At 41.1% G+C, this 24,254-nt stretch overlaps 1 protein-coding gene across 1 annotated transcript in view; it reads right to left on the minus strand.

Annotated features, from left to right (window-relative positions):
* The window catches only part of LOC132870659 (protein NLRC5-like), a 254,164-nt gene that overhangs the window by 17,627 nt on the left and 212,283 nt on the right, over nt 1-24,254 (minus strand). Inside the window, exons 17-25 of the mRNA XM_060904411.1 lie at nt 14,866-15,060; nt 13,521-13,694; nt 11,939-12,112; nt 10,922-11,095; nt 9,337-9,510; nt 6,132-6,305; nt 3,960-4,133; nt 2,389-2,589; nt 1,490-1,531 (exon numbers count right to left, since the gene is read on the minus strand). Coding sequence (XP_060760394.1) covers nt 1,490-1,531; nt 2,389-2,589; nt 3,960-4,133; nt 6,132-6,305; nt 9,337-9,510; nt 10,922-11,095; nt 11,939-12,112; nt 13,521-13,694; nt 14,866-15,060 — 1,482 coding nt within the window. The remainder of the gene's footprint in view (nt 1-1,489; nt 1,532-2,388; nt 2,590-3,959; nt 4,134-6,131; nt 6,306-9,336; nt 9,511-10,921; nt 11,096-11,938; nt 12,113-13,520; nt 13,695-14,865; nt 15,061-24,254) is intronic.

Here is a 24,254-nt window from a genome sequence, read left to right on the forward strand (position 1 = left end):
CGGAAGTGACCAGGCTTGCCACAGTAGATGCAGCACTTGTCCCTCCTTCTGCGCTCCCTCTCAGATGCGGAGAGGCGAGTACGACCCACTTGCATGGGTTCTGGACAGTCACTGAAGGAGGTAGATGGTCTCCAGGTAGAGGTAGGGAGGCTGGGGGGGCTCAAGGCTTGGTGGCGTTCTCTCATCCTGTTGTCCAGACGAATAGCATGTGAGATGAGGGTTTCGAGGTCACTTGGGCATCCAATAGAGGCCAGACCGTCCTTGATGGGGTCAGACAGACCATGGTGGAAGGCTGACACCAGGGCAGTCTCGTTCCATCCACTTACTGCTGCGAGTGTTCGGAACGAGATGGCGTAATCTGCGACGCTTCCTCCTTGCCGGATGGACATGAGCTTTCGGGCTGCGTCGGTACTGATGTCTGCCTGATCGAAGACCCGAAGCATCTCTTCAGAAAACAGCTGGAAATCAAAGCACTCATGTCCCTGTCTTTGCCAGATAGCAGTAGCCCAGGCTCGCGCCTTACCAGCTAATAAGGTGATCACAAAGGCAATCTTGCTGCGATCCGTAGTGTAGGTGGTAGGCTGAAGCTCAAAGGTGAGTTGACACTGGGTAAGGAACTCTCGGCACTCACTGTGCTTGCCGTCATACCTCTGTGGTGCAGGAAGGCTGGGTTCGCGAGGTGAAGGCGGCAGCATGGCAGGAGGCACTGGAGCAGGAGTGGGAGCTGGATCAGGAGCAGGAACTGGATCAGAAGCAGGAGATGCAGGCAGAGATGTCAGCTGTGCCAGGGTTTTCCCAATTTGCTGAAGCAGTTCCTCGTGGCGAGCAAGGGCCTCACGTTGGCTGGTGAGCGTACGTCCATGAGCGTCCATGGTCGCTCCGAAGCGTGTCAAAGCTGCCATAATTCCCTGAAGGTTGGCCGGGTAGACAGTTGAAGCAGCCTCTGCTGAGTCGGTCATGACGGAGTCTTTCTGTTAGGGTTTTGCTGGGATTCGAACCTGGTTTGTTGGTGTGATGATCCAGCAAACCCCCACTAGGCCACCAGGGGAATGACTCAAATGCAGAGGCGTGAGGCGGAAGTAGAAAAAGTAACAAAAGGTTTATTTATACTATGTACACTATATACAATCCAGGGCAAAACAAAAAAAACAAAAACAAAGAGTATAATTCAAAAAGAAAAAGGCAAAAATGCAAAAGCTCAGAAGATCCACAAAACACAGTACAAAGGAAACTGGAGATAAACATAACAGCACAAAGACTCCGTGACAAGAGGACTGAACTCAGGGGTATAAATACACAAACTAATTAAGGACACAGGTGAAGATAATCAGGACAAACAGGCAATTAACAAAAAACACAAAACACAGGAACAGTGGCGGCCTCTAGAGGCCAAAATAAACATGACACGAAAAAGAAATAACAGCGGCCTCTAGAGGCCAAAACAGTCCTAGTCCTAACAACGTTGATGGATTAATTTGTTGTTTCTCACCTGTGAAAGATAATCCCATGTGATCTCGTTTGGACAGTAAACCTGTTGGTACAGTTAAAGGCAGCACATGAATCTTTATTCTCCGCTTTGACCTATCCAATATGGCGGCGAGGATGACGTATGATTCTACGCGGAAGGCGGCGTCTTTAATGGTCCGGAATAAATTGAATGCTACACGTTGATGGATTAATTTGCTCCTCTACGCCCTTTTTGAGGAATGTATTGTCGGACTTAAACCATCATCAGAAGAGGTGAGATCGGTCCTTTTTTTCGCTATTTTTGCTGGCGGGATTGACTCTGCCCTAAGGGCAGAGTCTCTCTCTCTCTCTCTCTCTCTCTCTCTCACTTTGCACCATTACACAATAAATATTCACAGTGAAAATATTTTGTAAGCGCGTTTCATGAACCAAGTTATAGGATTTGTTGACAACTCGCATCGCAATGAGAAGATCATTGGCACTACTGGTGTTAAGAATCAGACCATTTCATAAATGAATATTTTGCTGTAGAGCTGCAGTGTTTGTACAATTGCATGTTTTTGCTTCACTATTACTGTCACTATTCTGCTTCTTGCATTACTACTGTGAACTAACACTGAACATAATAATAACAATAATAATAATATCCAAGCTCGTGTTTCACTCTCACTAGTGCTCTGTAAGGCTTTTTCCTGGTGATATTCGTTACACTTCTACCCGGCGTGAAGCACTCACAGTCATGTGGTTGTGACATCATCGTAAACAAATCCGTTCTACTCATCCAGACGACTTCACAACGGCAACGTTGCCAGATCTTTCCACTCTGGAACCCATTCTCAAAAAGATTGCATTTTGGGCACCCAAAACGCCGGTGCCGTGTGGACGCCAGGCCTAAACGATAAGCAATTGTATCGGAGTCACCTGAATCCGTTGCCGTGTGGACAGGGCCTCAGTGTCTCCAGTTTACAGTGAGGATTCTCCAGTACAGCACAGAGACGCTTCACTCCTGAGTCTCCCAGATTATTATTAGACAGATCCAGTTCTCTCAGGTGTGAGGGGTTTGATCTCAGAGCTGAACTCAGAGCAGCACAGCCTTCATCTGAGACACCACAACCACGCAACCTGCAGAGACACAATGACACACACTTCATCAACAGATTTTCATCTTGGTGTAATAGTGGTTGTGAAGATGATGTCTCTCATGTTGGACTGTCTCTATTCTCTTCACCAATCACAAGCTATTATTAATAATGACTCAAACATTAGCACTGTTATGGTGATGATACACAGGGCAACTTTTTGGGCAATGTTGCCGAGCAATGTTGCTGGGCAATTGCGTTTTGACTCTTTTCTATTGAGATTGGGCAACATTGCTTCTTTCTGAATGGTTTTGATAATCTCTGGCAACTTTTTGAGATAAGCCAATCAGAACGCGAGTATCGAGTCATGTGACCTCCAGTGAGGTTCAGATCAGAAATTTCAAACAAATATGGCGGCTGCTCAGTGTCAGTGGAGTGAAGAGATGGAGAGACTCCTCATCTGTTTTTACGCCGGTAAGTTGTTATTTTAATATTCTATATGGAGGAATTTACCACACCAAAGCTCTAAAAAACAACAGACAGCTTGATTAAATGGTCACAGCAAAAATTAAGACATCGATTTTTTTTTAGCTAACTGTAAACTGCCGTTGCTAACTGTTGTTGCCCTGAAAAGTTGCCCTGTGTCTCACCTAGTTGCCCGTTGCCAGCAACTTTGCTCGGCAACATTGCCCAAAAAGTTGCCCCGTGTATCATCACCATTACTGACATTAAGTTTACTCGAGGTGCAAATGATTCAGCAAAAAGTCAATAATTTAAAGGTTTAAGTGAAGAGTCAGGTTTTGTTGAATTTATCTCTGCTTGACTGGATTTTTACTGCTCAGATATTTAATTATAAAGACACTTAATTATTTCTTAAAGGAAAAGTGATTCTGAGGAGAAATGATCACTTCATGAACAATCTATTTGTTCTGCATGTTTTACATCAATCCATCAATCCGTTATCTGTAGCCGCTTATCCGGTACAGGGTCACATGCAAGCTGGAGCCTATCCTAGCTGACTATGGGTGAGAGGCGGGGTTCACCCTGGACAAGTCGCCAGGTCAGCACAGGGCTGACACACAGAGACAAACAACCATTCACACCTACGGTCAATTTAGAGCCACCAATTATCCGAAGCTGCATGTCTTTGGACTGTGGGGGAAACCGGAGCACCCGGAGGAAACCCACACAGACACGGGGAGAACATGCAAACTACACACAGAAAGGCCCTCGCCGGCTGCTGGGCTCAAACCCAGAACCTTCTTACTGTGAGGCGACAGTGGTAACCACTATACCTCAGTGCTACTCGCATGTTTTACTTTTCTAGAAAATTTTAATTGATAAACAACACTGTATACAACTATTAACTGCTGCTTTAGTGAGTTATTGTGACTCTCAGAGAGATGATCTTACCCCAGTGACTCCAGTTTACAGTGAGGATTCTCCAGTACAGCACAGAGATGCTTCACTCCTGAGTCTCCCGGATTATTATCAGACAGATCCAGGTATCTCAGGTGTGAGGGGTTTGATCTCAGAGCTGAACTCAGAGCAGCACAGCCTTCTTCTGAGACACCACAACCACACAACCTGCAGAGACACAATGACACACACTTCATCAACAGATTTTCATTTTGGTTTAATTCTTACTTTAAAGATGATGAGTGTAAAATTAATTTTATTATTCAGAATGTCATGAGGATTTAATATCACCTGTTTATTCTCATTAACAGTGTAATTAATAATGATAATACTGAGTGTTATATTGAGTTTCTCTCCTCTGTTGTGTGTGATATTAAACCATCAGCAGCTGAAGCTGAACAGAGAACAGCAGAGAGACCATGAACTTTAATCAGAGAGAGAGAGAGAGAGAGACTGAATCTCAGATGGTTCTCTACTAGACTTATAGTGCACTACACAGGGGCAATAAACTTGTTTCTCCAGAGTCTACAGAGTGCATTTATAGAACACTATAGATTTATATTATTGTAGAATCAGAGAGGTAAAAAATGATTATTTCATATAAATCCTACAAACATTCAGCCACTCGTTCTTGAGACAGCGTGCAAACAAGAATTTCAGGAAAAATGGACAGAAAATCCAAAAACATACCAGTTTCATCTCTCAGTGTCGGAGGAATAAAAATGTTAGTGTAATTTATGATGATTTTCGTTTGTCTAATTAGTTTTTCATCCCTCAAAAAAAAGGGACCACATATAAACAATGCTGTAATTTCAACAGCAGTCACCCAATCTGGATGCAAGTTTCCTCAAAATAAAGCTGAAGGTCTGCACTTTGAGCTCATCTTCATTATTTAATTTCATCAACAATATACTGTGGAGGACAACAACAAATAAAAAAAACAACAACAATGCAATAATTATCTATAGCGACGTCACAGCTGGATTTAGGGGGGGTCCTGGGATGAAGTTGAAAAAATAACTTTGAAACTCTATATTTCACACTATCCATAAAAATTTAATGCAACTTGAAAGAAAAGTTAAAAAATAATAATGAATTGATCTTTGTCATGTTTTTCTGTTGCACTTGTTTTTACAGTAAAATTCGAGCCACGCTGGTTGTTAAAAGCCTCGATATCTCAGAAACTAATGCAGATACAAGCCTGGAATTTACACACTATTTATTGGGAATAGTGACTTTATTCAAAAAGTATGAAACAAATCTGAGACGGTCAGTTGGAAAGTTTTTTTTTTTTCATCTGATGATTATTCATTTTAATTAATTTCTAAAACAAAAAAAACATTCAGACACATTGCAGTCGGGTCAAGTCCCGTTTTGTGCTGCAGCTTCTCACATACGTCCGTCTGACCCAAAGACTCTGTGACAAATCATCAGTGTGCAGTGAACAGAAACAATCTTCCTTCTCAGGGACTCAGTCACGATAAAACCACCAGAAATCATCAGTGAACGCTAAAAAACACAAGTAAGTTTAAACACCAAAATGTTATATTTTATGTCAACAGCCAGTGAACAATCTGCGTCACATAATTTATTGTTCTTATTGTTCGTTTCATGGACCTCCGTCACAAATAAGACTATTCTTGTAGAGATGGAATAATTAATAAACCTTCAGGCTAAAGGTAAAAAGAAAACCAAAGGTGAAGTTTCATGTTGTATTTCATGCTGTGATGCCAGTGGTATTGCTCTTTATCATATCACAGCACTGATGTCTACATAGAGATCAATCTGTCACAGTCACACAAACAGCTCTGCAGACGACACACAATTTATGGTTTACTTGAAAGAAAGGAAAAGCAAATCATTTTAAACAAAGAATGGAGTTAAAAACTTCAATTTTTTGAAGAGGGCAGTTAGTTTGTGTCTCAGGTGCAGTTTGTGTGATTAGTTACATTGCAGTCGGATCAAGTCCCGTTTTGTGCTGCAGCTTCTCACATACGTCCATCTGACCCAAAGACTCTGTGACAGATCATCAGTGTGCAGTGAAAAGAAACAATCTTCCTCCTCAGGACATTGATGATGAACCTAAAACCTCTGCTTCAGTCTCACTATTAGAGAATGTGTCTTACTGAGGAGCAGGTCATGTGACTCTCAGAGAGATGATCTTACCCTAGCGTCTCCAGTTTACAGTGAGGATTCTCCAATACAGCACAGAGACGCTTCACTCCTGAGTCTCCCAGATTATTATTAGTCAGATCCAGTTGTCTCAGGTGTGAGGGGTTTGATCTCAGAGCTGAACTCAGAGCAGCACAGCCTTCATCTGAGACACCACAATCACACAACCTGCAGAGACACAATGACACACACTTCATCAACAGATTTTCATCTTGGTGTAATAGTGGTTGTGAAGATGATGTCTCTCATGTTGGACTGTCTCTATTCTCTTCACCAATCACAAGCTATTATTAATAATGACTCAAACATTCCCACTGTTACTGACATTAAAAGGATAGTTCGGGATTTTTGACATGAATCTGTATGGCATCCCCATCAATAGTGTCGTGCAAACACACTGACTTACCCCTGACAGCATCCTGTGAATCCAGTTCTTGTCCAGTTTTGGTCCAGACGAAAGTAGTCCGGCAAGTTTGTTGGGGTCACGAAAGTAAAACGTTTTTCGCCTCAAAACAGTATGTGTTCAAAAGAGTGATATATTTCCATCACAAAACCGTTGCCAAATAAAAAGTCAGACCTCGAAATCGCTTGGCACTATTTTCTCTCCCTTCTCATCACTGCGCGCTGCCGCCAGGAGACAGCCACGGCTGTTTCATTCATTGTTTACTAGTGATGGGAATTTCGGCTCTTTTTCGGGAGCCGGCTCTTTTGGCTCTTCTTACTATAAGGACCCGGCTCTTTCGGCTCCCAAACGACTCCTGAGATTTTATTTTTGATTTAAAGGAGTACGCCACCCCCAGATGAAATTGAGTCAGTCCCTGCAGTCCCTAGAGATGGATGAGTGAGCCAAAGCATTTTGTAGCCGACCCAGCCATTGTCCTGATCTATAAACGCCCAGGTTAGCTTAGCATAGTCACTGTAATCCGGCGTGTCCAGCTAGCATTGTCGTTGCAAAAGTGAATTAAATAACTGAAGATTTTTTATAATTATTTCTTATGACTTGTACATTCACATCGAGTACACATATCAATGCAAATTAACACGAAGGGATTTACTAGACCAATTTATATCTGGAACTATTTTCAGCCACAGCACAGGCAAAGCACCGCTGCAGGTGCAAAGACACCGCGCAGCGCCTGAAAACGGGTGCGCAGCGCCTGAAAACCCATTTTCAGGCGCTGCGCGGTGTCTTTGCGCCTTCCTTTTCTTACCTATTCCTTTAATTGCTGCAATTAACTAGTTAATTCTGATTCTATTTCTCCTCTCAGTTATAATCTGTCCTGCTTTTGAAAAGATCCTCTCTGGGGGGACAGATGCTGCCACTATACACATCCTCCGTGCCATCACGTGTGTAAGCCGTGGATAGAGTACAGCCTTGGTCTCCCACCAGCTTAGTGGGTCTGCGTTTCGCTGTCACCTGGCGGCAGCGCGCAGTGATAAGAAGGGAGAGAAAATAGTGCCAAGCGATTTTGAGGTCTGACTTTTTATTTGGCAACGGTTTTGTGATGCAAATATATCACTCTTTTGAACACATACTGTTTTGAGACAAAAAACGTTTTACTTTCGTGACCCCAACAAACTTGCCGGATTATTTTCGTCTGGACCAAAACTGGACAAGAACTGGACTCACAGGATGTTGTCAGGGGTAAGTCAGTGTGTTTGCACGACACTATTGATGGGGATGCCATACAGATTCATGTCAAAAATCCCGAACTATCCCTTTAAGTTTACTCGAGGTGCAAATGATTCAGCAAAACGTCAATAATTTAAAGTTTTAAGTGAAGAGTCAGGTTTTGTAGAATTTATCTCTGCTTGATTGGATTTTTAATGCTCAGTAGGGATGCAACGGTTTTTTGATTGTATTCGTACCGTTTGGTACGCCCAGCACGGTTCGGTACGCGTAGGCGAACCGCGGTATTTCGGTAAGCGCGACATTAAACTTTAATTTTTAATACAAAGTCATTGCTCATGTATTCTGTGTAGCGTACAATACACAAGAGTGCTTTGGACCCTGGGGAAGCAGTTTCTCCCTTTAAGTCCTGCCCACAAAGAAACAAGAGCCAATCAGATTATCAGAATTTTCCCTTGAGCCTATCAGCACTACGAAACAGACGCCGGGGAAGTAAAAGAGGAATGCGTGTGTTCTAGTAGCACTTAGAATCATGGCGAGTGGACAAGAAGACGAGAGATTAAACTTTGAAGAGGCACCATCTTCGTTCAAATCCACAGTGTGGAGTCATTTTGGCTTCAGTGGTTGGCCACAGTCTGTGATAGTTTCATTTATGTATTTTTTTTTTTTTGTCTTAAGTTGTGTGGGTGACAGTATTCAGGTGACTTTAGTACATTGCTGCCCTTTACTGTATTTTATGTTTATTACCTATTTATGAGGGCAAGTATGATAAGGAACTCCATGTTTATAATAAAACCCCTTTGATTTCATCAATGCCTTTAATTATTTGACATTTTACACTTAATATTGTACCTTGTTTTTCAAATAGAAAAAGCAAAAAAAAAAAAACTACTGCATGTTAGAGCAGAGACAATATTGACATACCGAACCAAAACCGTGGCCCATAAACCGTGAACCGAACCGTGGTCACACTGTACCGTTGCATCCCTAATGCTCACGTATTTAATTATAAAGACACTTAATTATTTCTTAAAGGGAAAGTGATTCTGAGGAGAAATGATCACTTCATGAACAATGTATTTGTTCTGCATGTTTTACATCAATCCATCAATCCGTTATCTGTAGCCGCTTATCCCGTACAGGGTCACATGCAAGCTGGAGCCTATCCTAGCTGACTATGGGCGAGAGGCGGGGTTCACCCTGGACAAGTCGCCAGGTCATCATAGGGCTGACACACAGAGACAAACAACCATTCACACCTACGGTCAATTTAGAGCCATCAAATATCCGAAGCTGCATGTCTTTGGACTGTGGGGGAAACCGGAGCACCCAGAGGAAACCCACACAGACACGGGGAGAACATACAAACTACACACAGAAAGGCCCTCGCCAGCTGCTGGGCTCAAACCCAGAACCTTCTTACTGTGAGGCGACAGTGGTAACCACTATACCTCAGTGCTACTCGCATGTTTTACTTTTCTAGAAAATTTTAATTGATAAACAACACTGTATACAACTATTAACTGCTGCTTTAGTGAGTTATTGTGACTCTCAGAGAGATGATCTTACCCCAGTGCCTCCAGTTTACAGTGAGGATTCTCCAGTACAGCACAGAGACGCTTCATTCCTGAGTCTCTCAGACTATTATCAGTCAGATCCAGTTCTCTCAGGTGTGAGGGGTTTGATCTCAGAGCTGAACTCAGAGCAGCACAGCCTTCATCTGAGACACCACAACGCCGCAACCTGCAGAGACACAATGACACACACTTCATCAACAGATTTTCATCTTGGTTTAATTCTTACTTTAAAGATGATGAGAGTAAAATTCATTTTATTATTCAGAATGTCATGAGGATTTAATATCACCTGTTTATTCTCATTAACAGTGTAATTAATAATGATAATACTGAGTGTTATATTGAGTTTCTCTCCTCTGTTGTGTGTGATATTAAACCATCAGCAGCTGAAGCTGAACAGAGAACAGCAGAGAGACCATGAACTTTAATCAGAGAGAGAGAGAGAGAGAGACTGAATCTCAGATGGTCCTCTACTAGACTTATAGTGCACTACACAGGGGCAATAAACTTGTTTCTCCAGAATCTACAGAGTGCATTTATAGAACACTATAGATTTATATTATTGTAGAATCAGAGAAGTAAACAATGATTATTCCATATAAATCCTACAAACATTCAGCCACTCATTCTTGAGACAGCGTGTGAACAAGAATTTCAGGAAAAATGGACAGAAAACCCAAAAACATAACGGTTTCATCTCTCAGTGTCGGAGGAATAAAAATGTCAGTGAAATTTATGACAATGTTCGTTTGTCTAATTAGTTTTTATCCCTCAAAAAAGAGGGACCACTTATAAACAGTGCTGTAATTTCAACACCAGTCACCCAATCTGGATGCAAGTTTCCTCAAAATAAAGCTGAAGGTCTGCACTTTGAGCTCATCTTCATTATTTAATTTCATCAACAATATACTGTGGAGGAAAACAACAACAAACAATAACAACAACAATTAAAAAATGAATTAATTATCTATAGCCACATCAGGGCTGGATTTAGGGGGGGTTCTGGGACGAAGTTGAAAAAAAAAAAAACTTTGAAACTCTACAATTCACACTAACCGGAAAAATTTCATGGCAAGTGAAAGAAAAGTTGAAAATAATAATGAATTGATCTTTGTAATGTTTTTCTGTTGCCCTTGTTTTTACAGTAAAATTCGAGCCACGCTGCCTGTTAAACGCCTCGATATCTCAGAAACTAATGCAGATACAAGCCTGGAATTCTACACACTATTTATTGGGAATAGTGACTTTATTCAAAAACTATAAAGCAAATCTGATACGGTCAGTTGGCAACATTTTTTTTTTCATCTGATGATTATTAATTTTAATTAATTTCTAAAAAAAATACATAAAAATTCAGACATATTGCAGTCGGATCAAGTCCCGTTTTGTGCTGCAGCTTCTCACATACGTCCATCTGACCCAAAGACTCTGTGACAAATCATCAGTGTGCAGTGAAAAGAAAAATCTTCCTCCTCAGGACATTGATGATGAACCTAAAACCTCTGCTTCAGTCTCACTATTAGAGAATGTGTCTTACTGAGGAGCAGGTCATGTGACTCTCAGAGAGATGATCTTACCCCAGTGTCTCCAGTTTACAGTGAGGATTCTCCAGTACAGCACAGAGACGCTTCACTCCTGAGTCTCCCAGATTATTATAAGACAGATTCAGGTATCTCAGGTGTGAGGGGTTTGATCTCAGAGCTGAACTCAGAGCAGCACAGCCTTCATCTGAGACACCACAACGCCGCAACCTGCAGAGACACAATGACACACACTTCATCAACAGATTTTCATCTTGGTGTAATAGTGGTTGTGAAGATGATGTCTCTCATGTTGGACTGTCTCTATTCTCTTCACCAATCACAAGCTATTATTAATAATGACTCAAACATTACCACTGTTACTGACATTACGTTTACTTGAGGTGCAAATGATTCAGCAAAAAGTCAATAATTTAAAGTTTTAAGTGAAGAGTCAGGTTTTGTAGAATTTATCTCTGCTTGACTGGATTTTTAATGATCACATATTTAATTATAAAGACACTTAATTATTTCTTTAAGGAAAAGTGATTCTGAGGAGAAATGATCACTTCATGAACAATGTATTTGTTCTGCATGTTTTACATTAATCCAGCAATCCGTTATCTGTAGCCGCTCATCCTGTACAGGGTCACACGCAAGCTGGAGCCTATCCTAGCTGACTATGGGTGAGAGGCGGGGTTCACCCTGGACAAGTCGCCAGGTCAGCACAGGGCTGACACACAGAGACAAACAACCATTCACACCTACGGTCAATTTAGAGCCACCAAATATCCGAAGCTGCATGTCTTTGGACTGTGGGGGAAACCGGAGCACCCGGAGGAAACCCACACAGACACGGGGAGAACATGCAAACTACACACAGAAAGGCCCTCGCCAGCTGCTGGGCTCAAACCCAGAACCTTCTTACTGTGAGGCGACAGTGGTAACCACTATACCTCAGTGCTACTCGCATGTTTTACTTTTCTAGAAAATTTTAATTGATAAACAACACTGTATACAACTATTAACTGCTGCTTTAGTGAGTTATTGTGACTCTCAGAGAGATGATCTTACCCCAGTGCCTCCAGTTTACAGTGAGGATTCTCCAGTACAGCACAGAGACGCTTCACTCCTGAGTCTCCCAGGTTATTATCAGTCAGATCCAGGTCTCTCAGGTGTGAGGGTTTTGATCTCAGAGCTGAACTCAGAGCAGCACAGCCTTCATCTGAGACACCACAACGCCGCAACCTGCAGAGACACAATGACACACACTTCATCAACAGATTTCCATCTTGGTTTAATTCTTACTTTAAAGATGAGGAGTGTAAAATTAATTTTATTATTCAGAATGTCATGAGGATTTAATATCACCTGTTTATTCTCATTAACAGTGTTATTAATAATGATAATACTGAGTGTTATATTGAGTTTCTCTCCTCTGTTGTGTGTGATATTAAACCATCAGCAGCTGAAGCTGAACAGAGAACAGCAGAGAGACCATGAACTTTAATCAGAGAGAGAGAGAGAGAGAGAGAGAGACTGAATCTCAGATGCTTCGCTACTAGACTTATAGTGCACTACACAGGGGCAATAAACTTGTTTCTCCAGAGTCTACAGAGTGCATTTATAGAACACTATAGATTTATATTATTGTAGAATCAGAGAAGTAAACAATGATTATTCCATATAATTCCTACAAACATTCAGCCACTCGTTCTTGAGACAGCGTGCGACAAAGAATTTCAGGAAAAATGGACAGAAAACCCAAAAACATAACGGTTTCACCTCTCAGTGTCGGAGGAATAAAAATGTCAGTGAAATTTATGACAATGTTCGTTTGTCTAATTAGTTTTTCATCCCTCAAAAAAGAAGGACCACATATAAACAGTGCTGTAATTTCAACACCAGTCACCCAATCTGGATGCAAGTTTCCTCAAAATAAAGCTGAAGGTCTGCACTTTGAGCTCATCTTCATTATTTAATTTCATCAACAATATACTGTTGGAGGACAACAACAACAGTAAAAAAAATGCATTAATTATCTATAGCCACATCAGGGCTGGATTTAGGGGGGGGTCCTGGGATGAAGTTGAAAAAAAACCAAACTTTGAAACTCTACAATTCACACTAACCTGAAAAATTTCACGGCATGAGAAAGAAAAGTTAAAAATAATAATGAATTGATCTTTGTAATGTTTTATTCTGTTGCACTTGTTTTTACAGTAAAATTCGAGCCACGCTGCCTGTTAAAAGCCTCGATATCTCAGAAACTAATGCAGATACAAGCCTGGAATTCTACACACTATTTATTGGGAATAGTGACTTTATTCAAAAACTATAAAGCAAATCTGATACGGTCAGTTGGCAACATTTTTTTTTTTCATCTGATGATTATTAATTTTAATTAATTTCTAAAAAAATAAATACAAATTCAGACACATTGCAGTCGGATCAAGTCCCGTTTTGTGCTGCAGCTTCTGACATACGTCCATCTGACCCAAAGACTCTGTGACAAAACATCAGTGTGCAGTGAAAAGAAACAATCTTCCTCCTCAGGACATTGATGATGAACCTAAAACCTCTGTTTCAGTCTCACTATTAGAGAATGTGTCTTACTGAGGAGCAGGTCATGTGACTCTCAGAGAGATGATCTTACCACAGTGTCTCCAGTTTACAGTGAGTATTCTCCAGTACAGCACAGAGACGCTTCACTCCTGAGTCTCCCAGATTATTATCAGTCAGATCCAGTTCTCTCAGGTGTGAGGGGTTTGATCTCAGAGCTGAACTCAGAGCAGCACAGCCTTTATCTGAGACACCACAATGCCGCAACCTGCAGAGACACAATGACACACACTTCATCAACAGATTTTTATCTTGGTGTAATAGTGGTTGTCAAGATGATGTCTCTCATGTTGGACTGTCTCTATTCTCTTCACCAATCACAAGCTATTGTTAATAATGACTCAAACATTACCACTGTTACTGACATTAAGGCCAAGTTTACATTAGACCGTATCTGTCTCGTTTTCTTCGCGGATGCACTATCCGTTTACATTAAACCGCCTGGAAACCCCAGGAAACGGGAATCCACCAGGGTCCACATATTCAATCCAGATTGTGTCTGGTCCGGTGCTGTGTAAACATTGAGATACGCGGATATGCTGTGCTGAGCTCTAGCTGGCGTCGTCATTGGACAACGTCACTGTGACGTCCACCTTCCTGATTCGCTGGCGTTGGTCATGTGACGCGACTGCTGAAAAACAGCCCGGACTTCCGCCTTGTATCACCTTTCATTAAAGAGTATAAAAGTATGAAAATACTGCAAATACTGATGCAAATACTGCCCATTGTGTAGTTATGATTGTCTTTAAGCTTGCCATCCTTCCACTTGCAAGTGGTAAGTGATATGCGCTGGGATCACACACACAGCGGCTCAGTCCCGAATCACTGATTGTGCACTATACTTGCGCGCTCTGTGAGCTGCGCAGGGCCGGAGTGCGCACCCTCCAGAGGGCACTCACTGTTCAGGGCGGAGTGATTTGGAGCGCAGGATGCCTGCGGAGCCGAGCGTATCCGTGTATTGGTGTTGCTGTGTGCATGCGAATTGTGTATTGGTGTTGCTGTGTGCACACTAATCATTTTAAAAACGTTAATCTGATGATCCGCTGATACGGTCTAATGTAAACCCCAGCCAAGTTTACTCGAGGTGCAAATGATTCAGCAAAACGTCAATAATTTAAAGGTTTAAGTGAAGAGTCAGGTTTTGTAGGATTTATCTCTGCTTGACTGGATTTTTAATGATCACATATTTAATTGGAAAGACATTTTAATTATTTCTTTAAAGTAAAAGTGATTCTGAGGAGAAATGTTCACTTCATGACGAATATATTTGTTCTGCGTGTTTTACTTTTACAGGAAAGTTTAATTGATGAAAAACACTGTATACAACTATTAACTGCTGCTTTCATGAGTTATTGTGACTCTCAGAGAGATGATCTTACCTCAGTGTCTCCACTTTACAGTGAGGATTCTCCAGTACAGCACAGAGACGCTTCACTCCTGAGTCTTCTAGTTTATTCCCAGACAGATCCAGTGTCTTCACAGTCAGATGCAGTTCTCTCAGACTGGAGGTTTCTGAGTTGAGCACTGAGACCAGAGCTTCAGCGCTGCTCCATTCAATTGTATCACAACTGATCCTGAAGGAAATAAAATAATACATAATAAACTCACACAAATGATCAAACAGGTCCTCAAATCTTTCACTGCACCATTTCATTTTCATAAATGACAAAAGTACAAACTCCGAGTCGACAATACACTGAAATGCTGTAACAGTAATTCACAGTTCGAGCTGTTCGGATTTGAGTTTTCTGCTGCACACGTCATCACTGACACATGGGATAAACACGCATCATCAAATCTGATCACCAAATCGGGAAATAAGAGTCTGATCTAAAATATTTATAAGAGGAGAGAGGAAAAGAGTTTCAAAAGTCAGGTTTAGATGAAGCAGGCAGAGTTCGAGGCAGAGTCATATTTATCTGAACAGATCAGACATTTGATTTGTTCTCTAATTAGTGAGTGACTGAAATGATCACAGCCCAGTGCTGAAGGGGTTTTATGGAGATAGTCATGATGAGATTGCTGACTAAGTGTGTGTGTGTGTGTGTGTGTGTGTGTGTGTGTGTTGCCAGGTGCTCCTTATTTGTTCCTGGTGCCAGTGATTTACAGACTGGACATGTTCTTCCCCTTACACTCTGTGTGTTGTCTCTCCCTGTCTGACCTGAAATCAATAAATCACAGAGCTACAGCAGGGAAAAGAACAAAAGCTCCGAAGGTCAAAAAAGTTAAAATTTACAACAGATGTCAGGATATTAGAAGAACAAAAGAATAATTAGCATGTAATAAATTTATATTATGATGTAATAAAAGTAAATAAGTATGGTGTTTCTAATTAGTTCTCTGTGAAAGTCTGTTTTTCCACTTGAATAAAACCTTTTATCAGGTCATAGTAACAGAAGATTTTAATTATAATTCTGTATTACTGCAAACTCCACATGGTTCTATCGGCCCAGTGTCTGCATCATTACATTTCACTAATAACACAAATTTAATGTGGAAATCTGAAGAAAAAGATTTTCAAACTAAACACAGTGAAAGTTTAGCACAGAAAAAATAAATCTCCATGTTTATTGGACACTGGAGCCTGTAATAGAGGCGTAATTTGTAAATACTGTAAATAAACTATAAGTAAAATTTTGTTTGACTATTTGCATTGATTTTTGGAAATGTGTTGTTTGTAAGTCTAGTTAGTTGGCTGTCGCTTCCATCTTCAGCTCACAGCTTCGATACTTCTTGGGACAATAACATCATTTGACATGTAAACGTTTTCTCCTTCAATGACATCAACTGGTTTCCACATGTTTAATCGCTGCCCTTCAGTATTATTCAATTCTACATGCAACTGTTATCCCCTAATTTATCTCCTGATCTATTTGTATTAACACACTCTGGATCACCTGAAACTCAAAACATCCCAAAACAGGCGTGGACAGGAACGAAGTACATTTACTTGAGTTCTGAACTTAAGGACATTTTTCGTATCTATACTTTACTCGAGTGTTAATTTTTCTGGAAAATTATGACTTTTACTCCACTACATTTGAAGGACAAATATTGGACTCTTGACTCCAGGACATTTCTCTGAAGGTTTTTGTCACTCGTTACCCTGAAACATATCTATCAAATCAACAGATGAATTTTCATTTCTTTTCTAACATGAGAGGCCATATGCTGTGTTCGTGACAGGAGAAAACCAAATCACAGTAAACTCCACCTACGATCAAGTTCAACGTGCTTACTGCATTTTTTTTAACAGTTCACTTTGAACTTGGTGGTGGTGATGATGGTAATGATGACTACAGCAGATAAAAATGATGGTTCCTCACCAGAGCACCCTGGGCCAGATCTGAAGTCCATGTTTGAGATTTGAAATGAAGAAAGATTTGTATTGTTTTAAATGTTTATTCTGTTTACTGCAAAAAAACGTCATCACTGTTACACAAATTTCCCATCCAACCTGAGAAAGCATGATGAGGGATGTAAACATTAGTTGGCAGGGTGGGGGTGTTAAAAAACAAAAACAATAACGCTGTTCTTTTGTCAATTCAATTGTTTTTCTATCAGCATTTCTACAGGCTTTGTATCATATTCTACACACTTTTTATTCTACAGGTTCTACAAGCGAGTCACTGCATTCAGTAGGTTGATTCTGAGGTCATTAGATTCTGTAAATGCATCATGGAAACAATACAAGAACACCTTGACATTAAAATGGAAACAATAAAAACATTCAACCACTAAAAATTACTTCTGAAGACTTAGACCCCGTCCACACGTAGCCGGGTATCTGCTAAATCGAAGATATTTTTCTACGTTTTGGCCTGTCATCCACATGAAAACACATCAAAAAGAATATTTAAAAAAACTCCGGGCAAAGTGAAGATTTTTGAAAACTCCGTGTATGCCTTTTCGTGTGGACAGAGATAACTGGAGTTTTGCGTTTTAGAACGTCACAATCTGCGCCAAAAAATGACAACAAATCTGCCCTGACGTCAAATGTGCGACCTTTGTTTACTGCAGCATCCAGATTAAGCATGGACTTAAGCTAGCCGCACACCACGGCGATCCACGCGGTACCGAACCGACCCATTTCGGAGCCGACTCCCGACAGGGCACGCACATATCCCCCGACTGTTGACGAGTGCAGTCGCGATTGAAGCGACACGTGACAACTTAATAGCTTTGTGATTGGCTATTGGATATAGTTACTGTTAGATCCAACACTTGAAGATGCTGCAGGCTGAATTACAAATGACACAACACGGAATATGTAGCGCACTATCTAGGCTGCATGAGCTATTATTCCCAACCTTAAATAGTGCACTTATATAGGGGAGTTAAAGCGATTTGGAATTCAGCCACACAACTTGAGCAGAGTGGTTTTCCAGCCCACTGGGTCTATGGATAAAGCTTCAGTCTATGGAATTACAGTATATACCTGCATTAGGTGCTACCAACACGTATTTCTCGCGCTAGAAATTGTGTTTAATGATGTCACGTGTTATATGCGAAAGATATGATTGGCTATTGCTAGCGACTCTCGCCGATCAGTCTGGCTCCCGATTAGTTTTTCGAATCGGCTGTGAGATGAGTCGGTACCATCGAAAACTAGTCTTTACGCCTGACTCGCGACTTCAGTTGGCTCGGTACGCTGAAAATCGGCGTAGTGTGTGGCTAGCTAAAGAGTAATGGATCGGAGTAGTGCCTTGAAAGCGTTAATTATTGTGCAGGTGCTATTTACATGTTTAATTTTAGAAGCCCAACTACTGCTCCAAGAGCACAGGCGATGTGATTAGGGGGTAGGATTTGGGGAAATAACGATCTACAGGTTTGGAATGCTTATGAATGTGATTGAAAACGCAGATGTTCGGTTATGTGTGGAAGGGATTTTTTTCGAAGACGAGGTGGTGTGGATAAAACATTTTTATAAACGGGGGGGGGGGGGGGGGGGTGTTCGGTTTTAAAAATACCCGGCTACGTGTGTACATGGCATTCATCTGCACAAGAAGGAAAATTTTTTTGACGTAGTTCAATAAACATTTTGTTGAAACACACAATTGCCAAGGTTGAGATGACAGGAATGAAAATGATGTTTTTATGAGGCAAAGAAGTTTCGTGGGTTTATTAAAAAATTGTCAGTTCAGAACTCGTGGCCAAAACACATCATACAACACCGCCGTGATGTCACGTTGGTTGCAAACTTACTATCACATATCACATTCCACTACAGCGGACAGTAAATCCAAACAAACAGGAGGTTGATATTGTGTCACTGAAGCACCAAATAATGTTAGTTTTATGAACAAAGGACCCACGGTATAGGGACACATCAGATCCCATCCGATCCGGCTCCAAGAAGAAACTGGGTCAGATTTGTGCAGCAGTATCGCTTGGACTTTCACGAACCTCTGAGCAAATACACTGCGCTCTGCTCAGCACATTTCGAAGACAGTTGTTATGAAAGAAGGTATTCGATTCCGACCAGAGACTCTGTCACGATAAAACCACCAGAAATCATCAGTGAACGCCAAAAAACACAAGTAAGTTTAGACACCAAAATGTTATATTTTATGTCAACAGCCAGTGAACAATCTGCGTCGCATAATTTATTGTTCTTATTGTTCGTTTCATGGCCCTCCGTCACAAATAAGACTATTCTTGTAGAGATGGAATAATTAATAAACCTTCAGGCTAAAGGTAAAAAGAAAACCAAAAGTGAAATTTCATGTTGTATTTCATGCTGTGATGCCAGTGGTATTGCTCTTTATCATATCACAGCACTGATGTCTACATAGAGAGAAATCTGTCACAGTCACACAAACAGCTCTGCAGATGACAAACAATTTATGGTTTTGCTTTTCCTTTCTTTCAAGCAATCATTTTATTCAAATAACGGAGTTTAAAACTTAAATTTTTTGAAGAGGGCAGTTAGTTTGTGTCTCAGGTGCAGTTTGTGTGATTAGTTACAGTGTTGTAGTAAATTTCCCAGTGATTTCAGACACACTGCAGTCGGATCAAGTCCCGTTTTGTGCTGCAGCTTCTCAAATACGTCCATCTGACCCAAAGACTCTGTGACAAATCATCAGTGTGCAGTGAACAGAGACAATCTTCCTCCTCAGGACATTGATGATGAACCTAAAACCTCTGCTTCAGTCTCACTATTAGAGAACATGTATTACTGAGGAGCAGGTCATGTGACTTTCAGAGAGATGATCTTACCCCAGTGTCTCCAGTTTACAGTGAGGATTCTCCAGTACAGCACAGAGACGCTTCACTCCTGAGTCTCCCAGATTATTATCAGTCAGATCCAGTTGTCTCAGGTGTGAGGGGTTTGATCTCAGAGCTGAACTCAGAGCAGCACAGCCTTCATCTGAGACACCACAACGCCGCAACCTGCAGAGACACAATGACACACACTTCATCAACAGATTTTCATCTTGGTGTAATAGTGGTTGTGAAGATGATGTCTCTCATGTTGGACTGTCTCTACAGTATTCTCTTCACCAATCTCAAGCTATTATTAATAATGACTCAAACATTACCAGCTGTTACTGACATTAAATTTACTCGAGGTGCAAATGATTCAGCAAAACATCAATAATTTAAAGGTTTAAGTGAAGAGTCAGGTTTTGTAGAATTTCTCTCTGCTTGACTGGATTTTTAATGATCACATATTTAATTGGAAAGACATTTTAATTATTTCTTTAAAGTAAAAGTGATTCTGAGGAAAAATGATCACTTCATGACTAATATATTTGTTCTGCATGTGTTACTTTTACAGAAAATTTTAATTGATAAACACTGTATACAACTATTAACTGCTGCTTTAGTGAGTTATTGTGACTCTCAGAGAGATGATCTTACTTCAGTGTCTCCACTTTACAGTGAGGATTCTCCAGTACAGCACAGAGACGCTTCACTCCTGAGTCTTCTAGTTTATTCCCAGTCAGATCCAGTGTCTTCACAGTCAGATGCAGTTCTCTCAGACTGGAAGTTTCTGAGTTGAGCACTGAGACCAGAGCTTCAGCGCTTCTTCCTTTAATTGCATTACAACTGATACTGAAACAAATAAAATAATGCACAATAAACTCACCAAATGATCAAACAGGTCCTCAAATCTTTCACTGCACCATTTCATTTTCATAATCGGCAAAAGTGCAAACTCCGAGTCGACAACACACTGAAATGCTATAACAGTAATTCACAGTTCGAGCTGTTCGGATTTGAGTTTTCTGCTGCACACGTCATCACTGACACATGGGATAAACACGCAACATCAAATCTGATCACCAAATCGGGAAATAAGAGTCTGATCTAAAATATTTATAAGAGGAGAAAGGAAAAGAGTTTCAAAAGTTAGGTTTAGATGAAGCAGGCAGAGTTCGAGGCAGGGTCATATTTATCTGAACAGATCAGACATTTGATTTGTTCTCTAATTAGTGAGCGACTGAAATGATCACAGCCCAGTGCTGAAGGAGTTTTATGGAGATACTCATGATGTGCTCGTTAGCTAACAGAGTGTGTGTGTGTGTTCCCAGGTGCTCCTTATTTGTTCCTGGTGCCAGTGATTTACAGACTGGACATGTTCTTCCCCTTACACTCTGTGTGTTGTCTCTCCCTGTCTGACCTGAAATCAGTAAATCACAGAGCTACAGCAGGGAAAAGAACAAAAGCTGTGAAGGTCAATGGAAAAAAATAAAAAATTATAAACGATATTAGGATATTAAAACAAAAGAATAATTAATATCTCATCTCATCATCTCTAGCCGCTTTATCCTATTCTACAGGGTCGCAGGCAAGCTGGAGCCTATCCCAGCTGACTACGGGCGAAAGGCGGGGTACACCCTGGACAAGTCGCCAGGTCATCACAGGGCTGACACATAGACTCAGACAACCATTCACACTCACATTCACACCTACGGTCAATTTAGAGTCACCAGTTAACCTAACCTGCATGTCTTTGGATTGTGGGGGAAACCGGAGCACCCGGAGGAAACCCACACGGACACGCGGAGAACACGCAAACTCCACACAGAAAGGCCCTCGCCGGCCACGGGGCTCGAACCCGGACCTTCTTGCTGTGACGCGACAGCACTAACCACTACACCACTGTGCCACCCCATAATTATCATCATGTAATAAATTGATATGATGTAATAAAAGTAAATAAGAATGGTGTTTCCAATGAGTTCTCTGTGAAAGTCTGTTTTTACCATTTGAATAAAAACTTTTATCAGGTCATAACAGGCCTCAACGTTAACTTTGGTCACCTTTTTCCCTGTAGAGCAAATGGCTTCAAAAATTTTTTTGCCCCCCTTGAATTTCCTTTTGCCCTCAAATTTTGCAGTATTTCGGCAAGTTTTCAAGTCCATGGTTCAAGGCAACACTGATATGTTTTATAGGGGTATAATTGAGTTGAGGGGCGGCACGGTGGTGTAGTGGTTAGCGCTGTCGCCTCACAGCAAGAAGGTCCTGGGTTCGAGCCCTGTGGCCGGCAAGGGCCTTTCTGTGCGGAGTTTGCATGTTCTCCGCGTGGGTTTCCTCCGGGTGCTCCGGTTTCCCCCACAGTCCAAAGACATGCAGGTTAGGTTAACTGGTGACTCTAAATTGACCGTAGGTGTGAATGTGAGTGTGAATGGTTGTCTGTGTCTATGTGTCAGCCCTGTGATGACCTGGCGACTTGTCCAGGGTGTACCCCGCCTTTCGCCCGTAGTCAGCCGGGATAGGCTCCAGCTTGCCTGCGACCCTGTAGAAGAATAAAGCGGCTAGAGATAATGAGATGAGATGAGATAATTGAGTTGTTTAAACAAAAGTACATTGAAAAAAACCCACCTTTTTTTTAAATACAACATTTACTTCTGCAATGAAAGATGACAACTCCTGAAAACATGAAGCATATTTCAATATCATATATGTAAGACTTACGCACGGTACGAGCAGGGGTTAAATTGGGCCGGGGCTGTCCGGGGCTGAGCCCCGGCACATAAGCTCGGAGCGGATGGCATATGATCACGCACACATCAAAAGCAACAAACCCTTTTCACGATTTTCAGTTCTGAATAATTAAATATCGTTTTATTAATCAATAAACCCATGACTTTTATGAGATAGATCATAGTTTTCCTGATAACAAGACGACCTGTCAAAGCTATTTAGAACAGAACTTGCGATCAGAGATTCTGGTTTCTGGAACACTGCGTGGGTTGCCAATTCCGCTTTTTATAAGCGACTTTGGGGTTTCTTTTTTTGTGAGCTCGCTTTAAAAAAAAATCAGAAGTCGTGGTTTGCGGGTTTTTGGGCTTGTGTTTCAGTGTTGTGACTTGTTTATAATTTTCTCCGTACACCGTCTCCCCTTTTACCTGCATACGATCCTAATCCATCAGAGGTGCTTGAACGAACTGTCTGTGCATTTGGCGAGTTCAATTTCCATAGTCCTATGTATTCAATTATTTATTTGGCATGTGGTGCTTTTTGTATTGTCTAGAACATACATAAGATGACCATATTATAGCAGCAAAATAGAAGCACAATCATTTGAATGCAGCAAAAGTTTTGCTGCATTCAAATGATTCTGCTTCTATTTTGCTGCTATAATATGCTCATCTTATGTATGTTCTAGACAATACAAAAAGCGCCACATGCCAAATAAATAATTGAATACATAATAATAACAATAATAATAAATGCTTCCAATGTTATAGTGTTGTTTGTATTTGGTTGCATTCACTGCATGAATATATTTGATTGACAATTTGACTGACAGTGTTTTGGCATATTTAACATTTATCCTCCAAAATAAATCAACTGTTTTGGTTTAAGATTGTGCAAGCCTTCAAATTTTCTCACTGAACATTTCTCCTTCACATTTTTCACCTGTAGGCATGTGACAAGATTTAACATGATATTGCTCAACCTACCTCTGTAAAGTCAGCTAACAACTTATTAAAATGCACCAGAATTCAGCAAATAACATGTATGATAATAAAAAACTTCTGGGGGAGGACCCCCAGACCCCCCACTAATCATTTCCTTCAAACCAATGTACAACAACCTGTACAATCTGTTACATTGGCCAACCAATCTACATTCAAACTGCCATAATGTGTAGGGGGGCACTACAAGACACACATAGGCCTACAACACACAGATAAGGTGTATATCTCTGTGCAATATGATATGGTTATCAAATTAGAGGGTTATTTTCCAAAAAGTATATTGGGGCAGGGCGGCGGGGGCAGGGGCGGGTACGAGGCAGAGCCCCCCCACATAACCAATCCCAATTTATCCCCTGGGTACGAGTACAAAATACGTCTTTTTATTGAGAGTTTAGGACACAAAACACTTTGTTTTGCCTCACAATGACTAGCAATATTGCAAAGATGAATTATAAAACTAAAAACATTATAAAACAGGACTCTGTACTGCCATTGCATTTAGGAGGAAATTAAACAACCTGTCCTCCTCATCTACATCAGCTTCCTGTGCAGCCTCTGCAAATTCTGGGCGTCGTTCATGCCGTCCCTCCATCCACCATAGGTGGTCTGCCCTCTCAGCATTAAACACATCAAGATCCAGGCCCTGTAGAGCAGGGGTTCTCAACCTTTTCTGCTTTAAGGCCCACCTATTCATACTTGTACCGAGTCAGGGCCCATTAAAAAAGATCCCCAATTATTTTGGCTCATCTATTCTATTAGAATCTAATAATCTACTGTAAAGTGTATTCATGGGATGCAACATCACTCCCTGTTACAGATGGGAATTTAAATAA

This window comes from Neoarius graeffei, chromosome 22 (genome assembly GCF_027579695.1).
Source record: "Neoarius graeffei isolate fNeoGra1 chromosome 22, fNeoGra1.pri, whole genome shotgun sequence".
In the NCBI taxonomy this organism is placed as follows: Eukaryota; Metazoa; Chordata; class Actinopteri; order Siluriformes; family Ariidae; genus Neoarius; species Neoarius graeffei.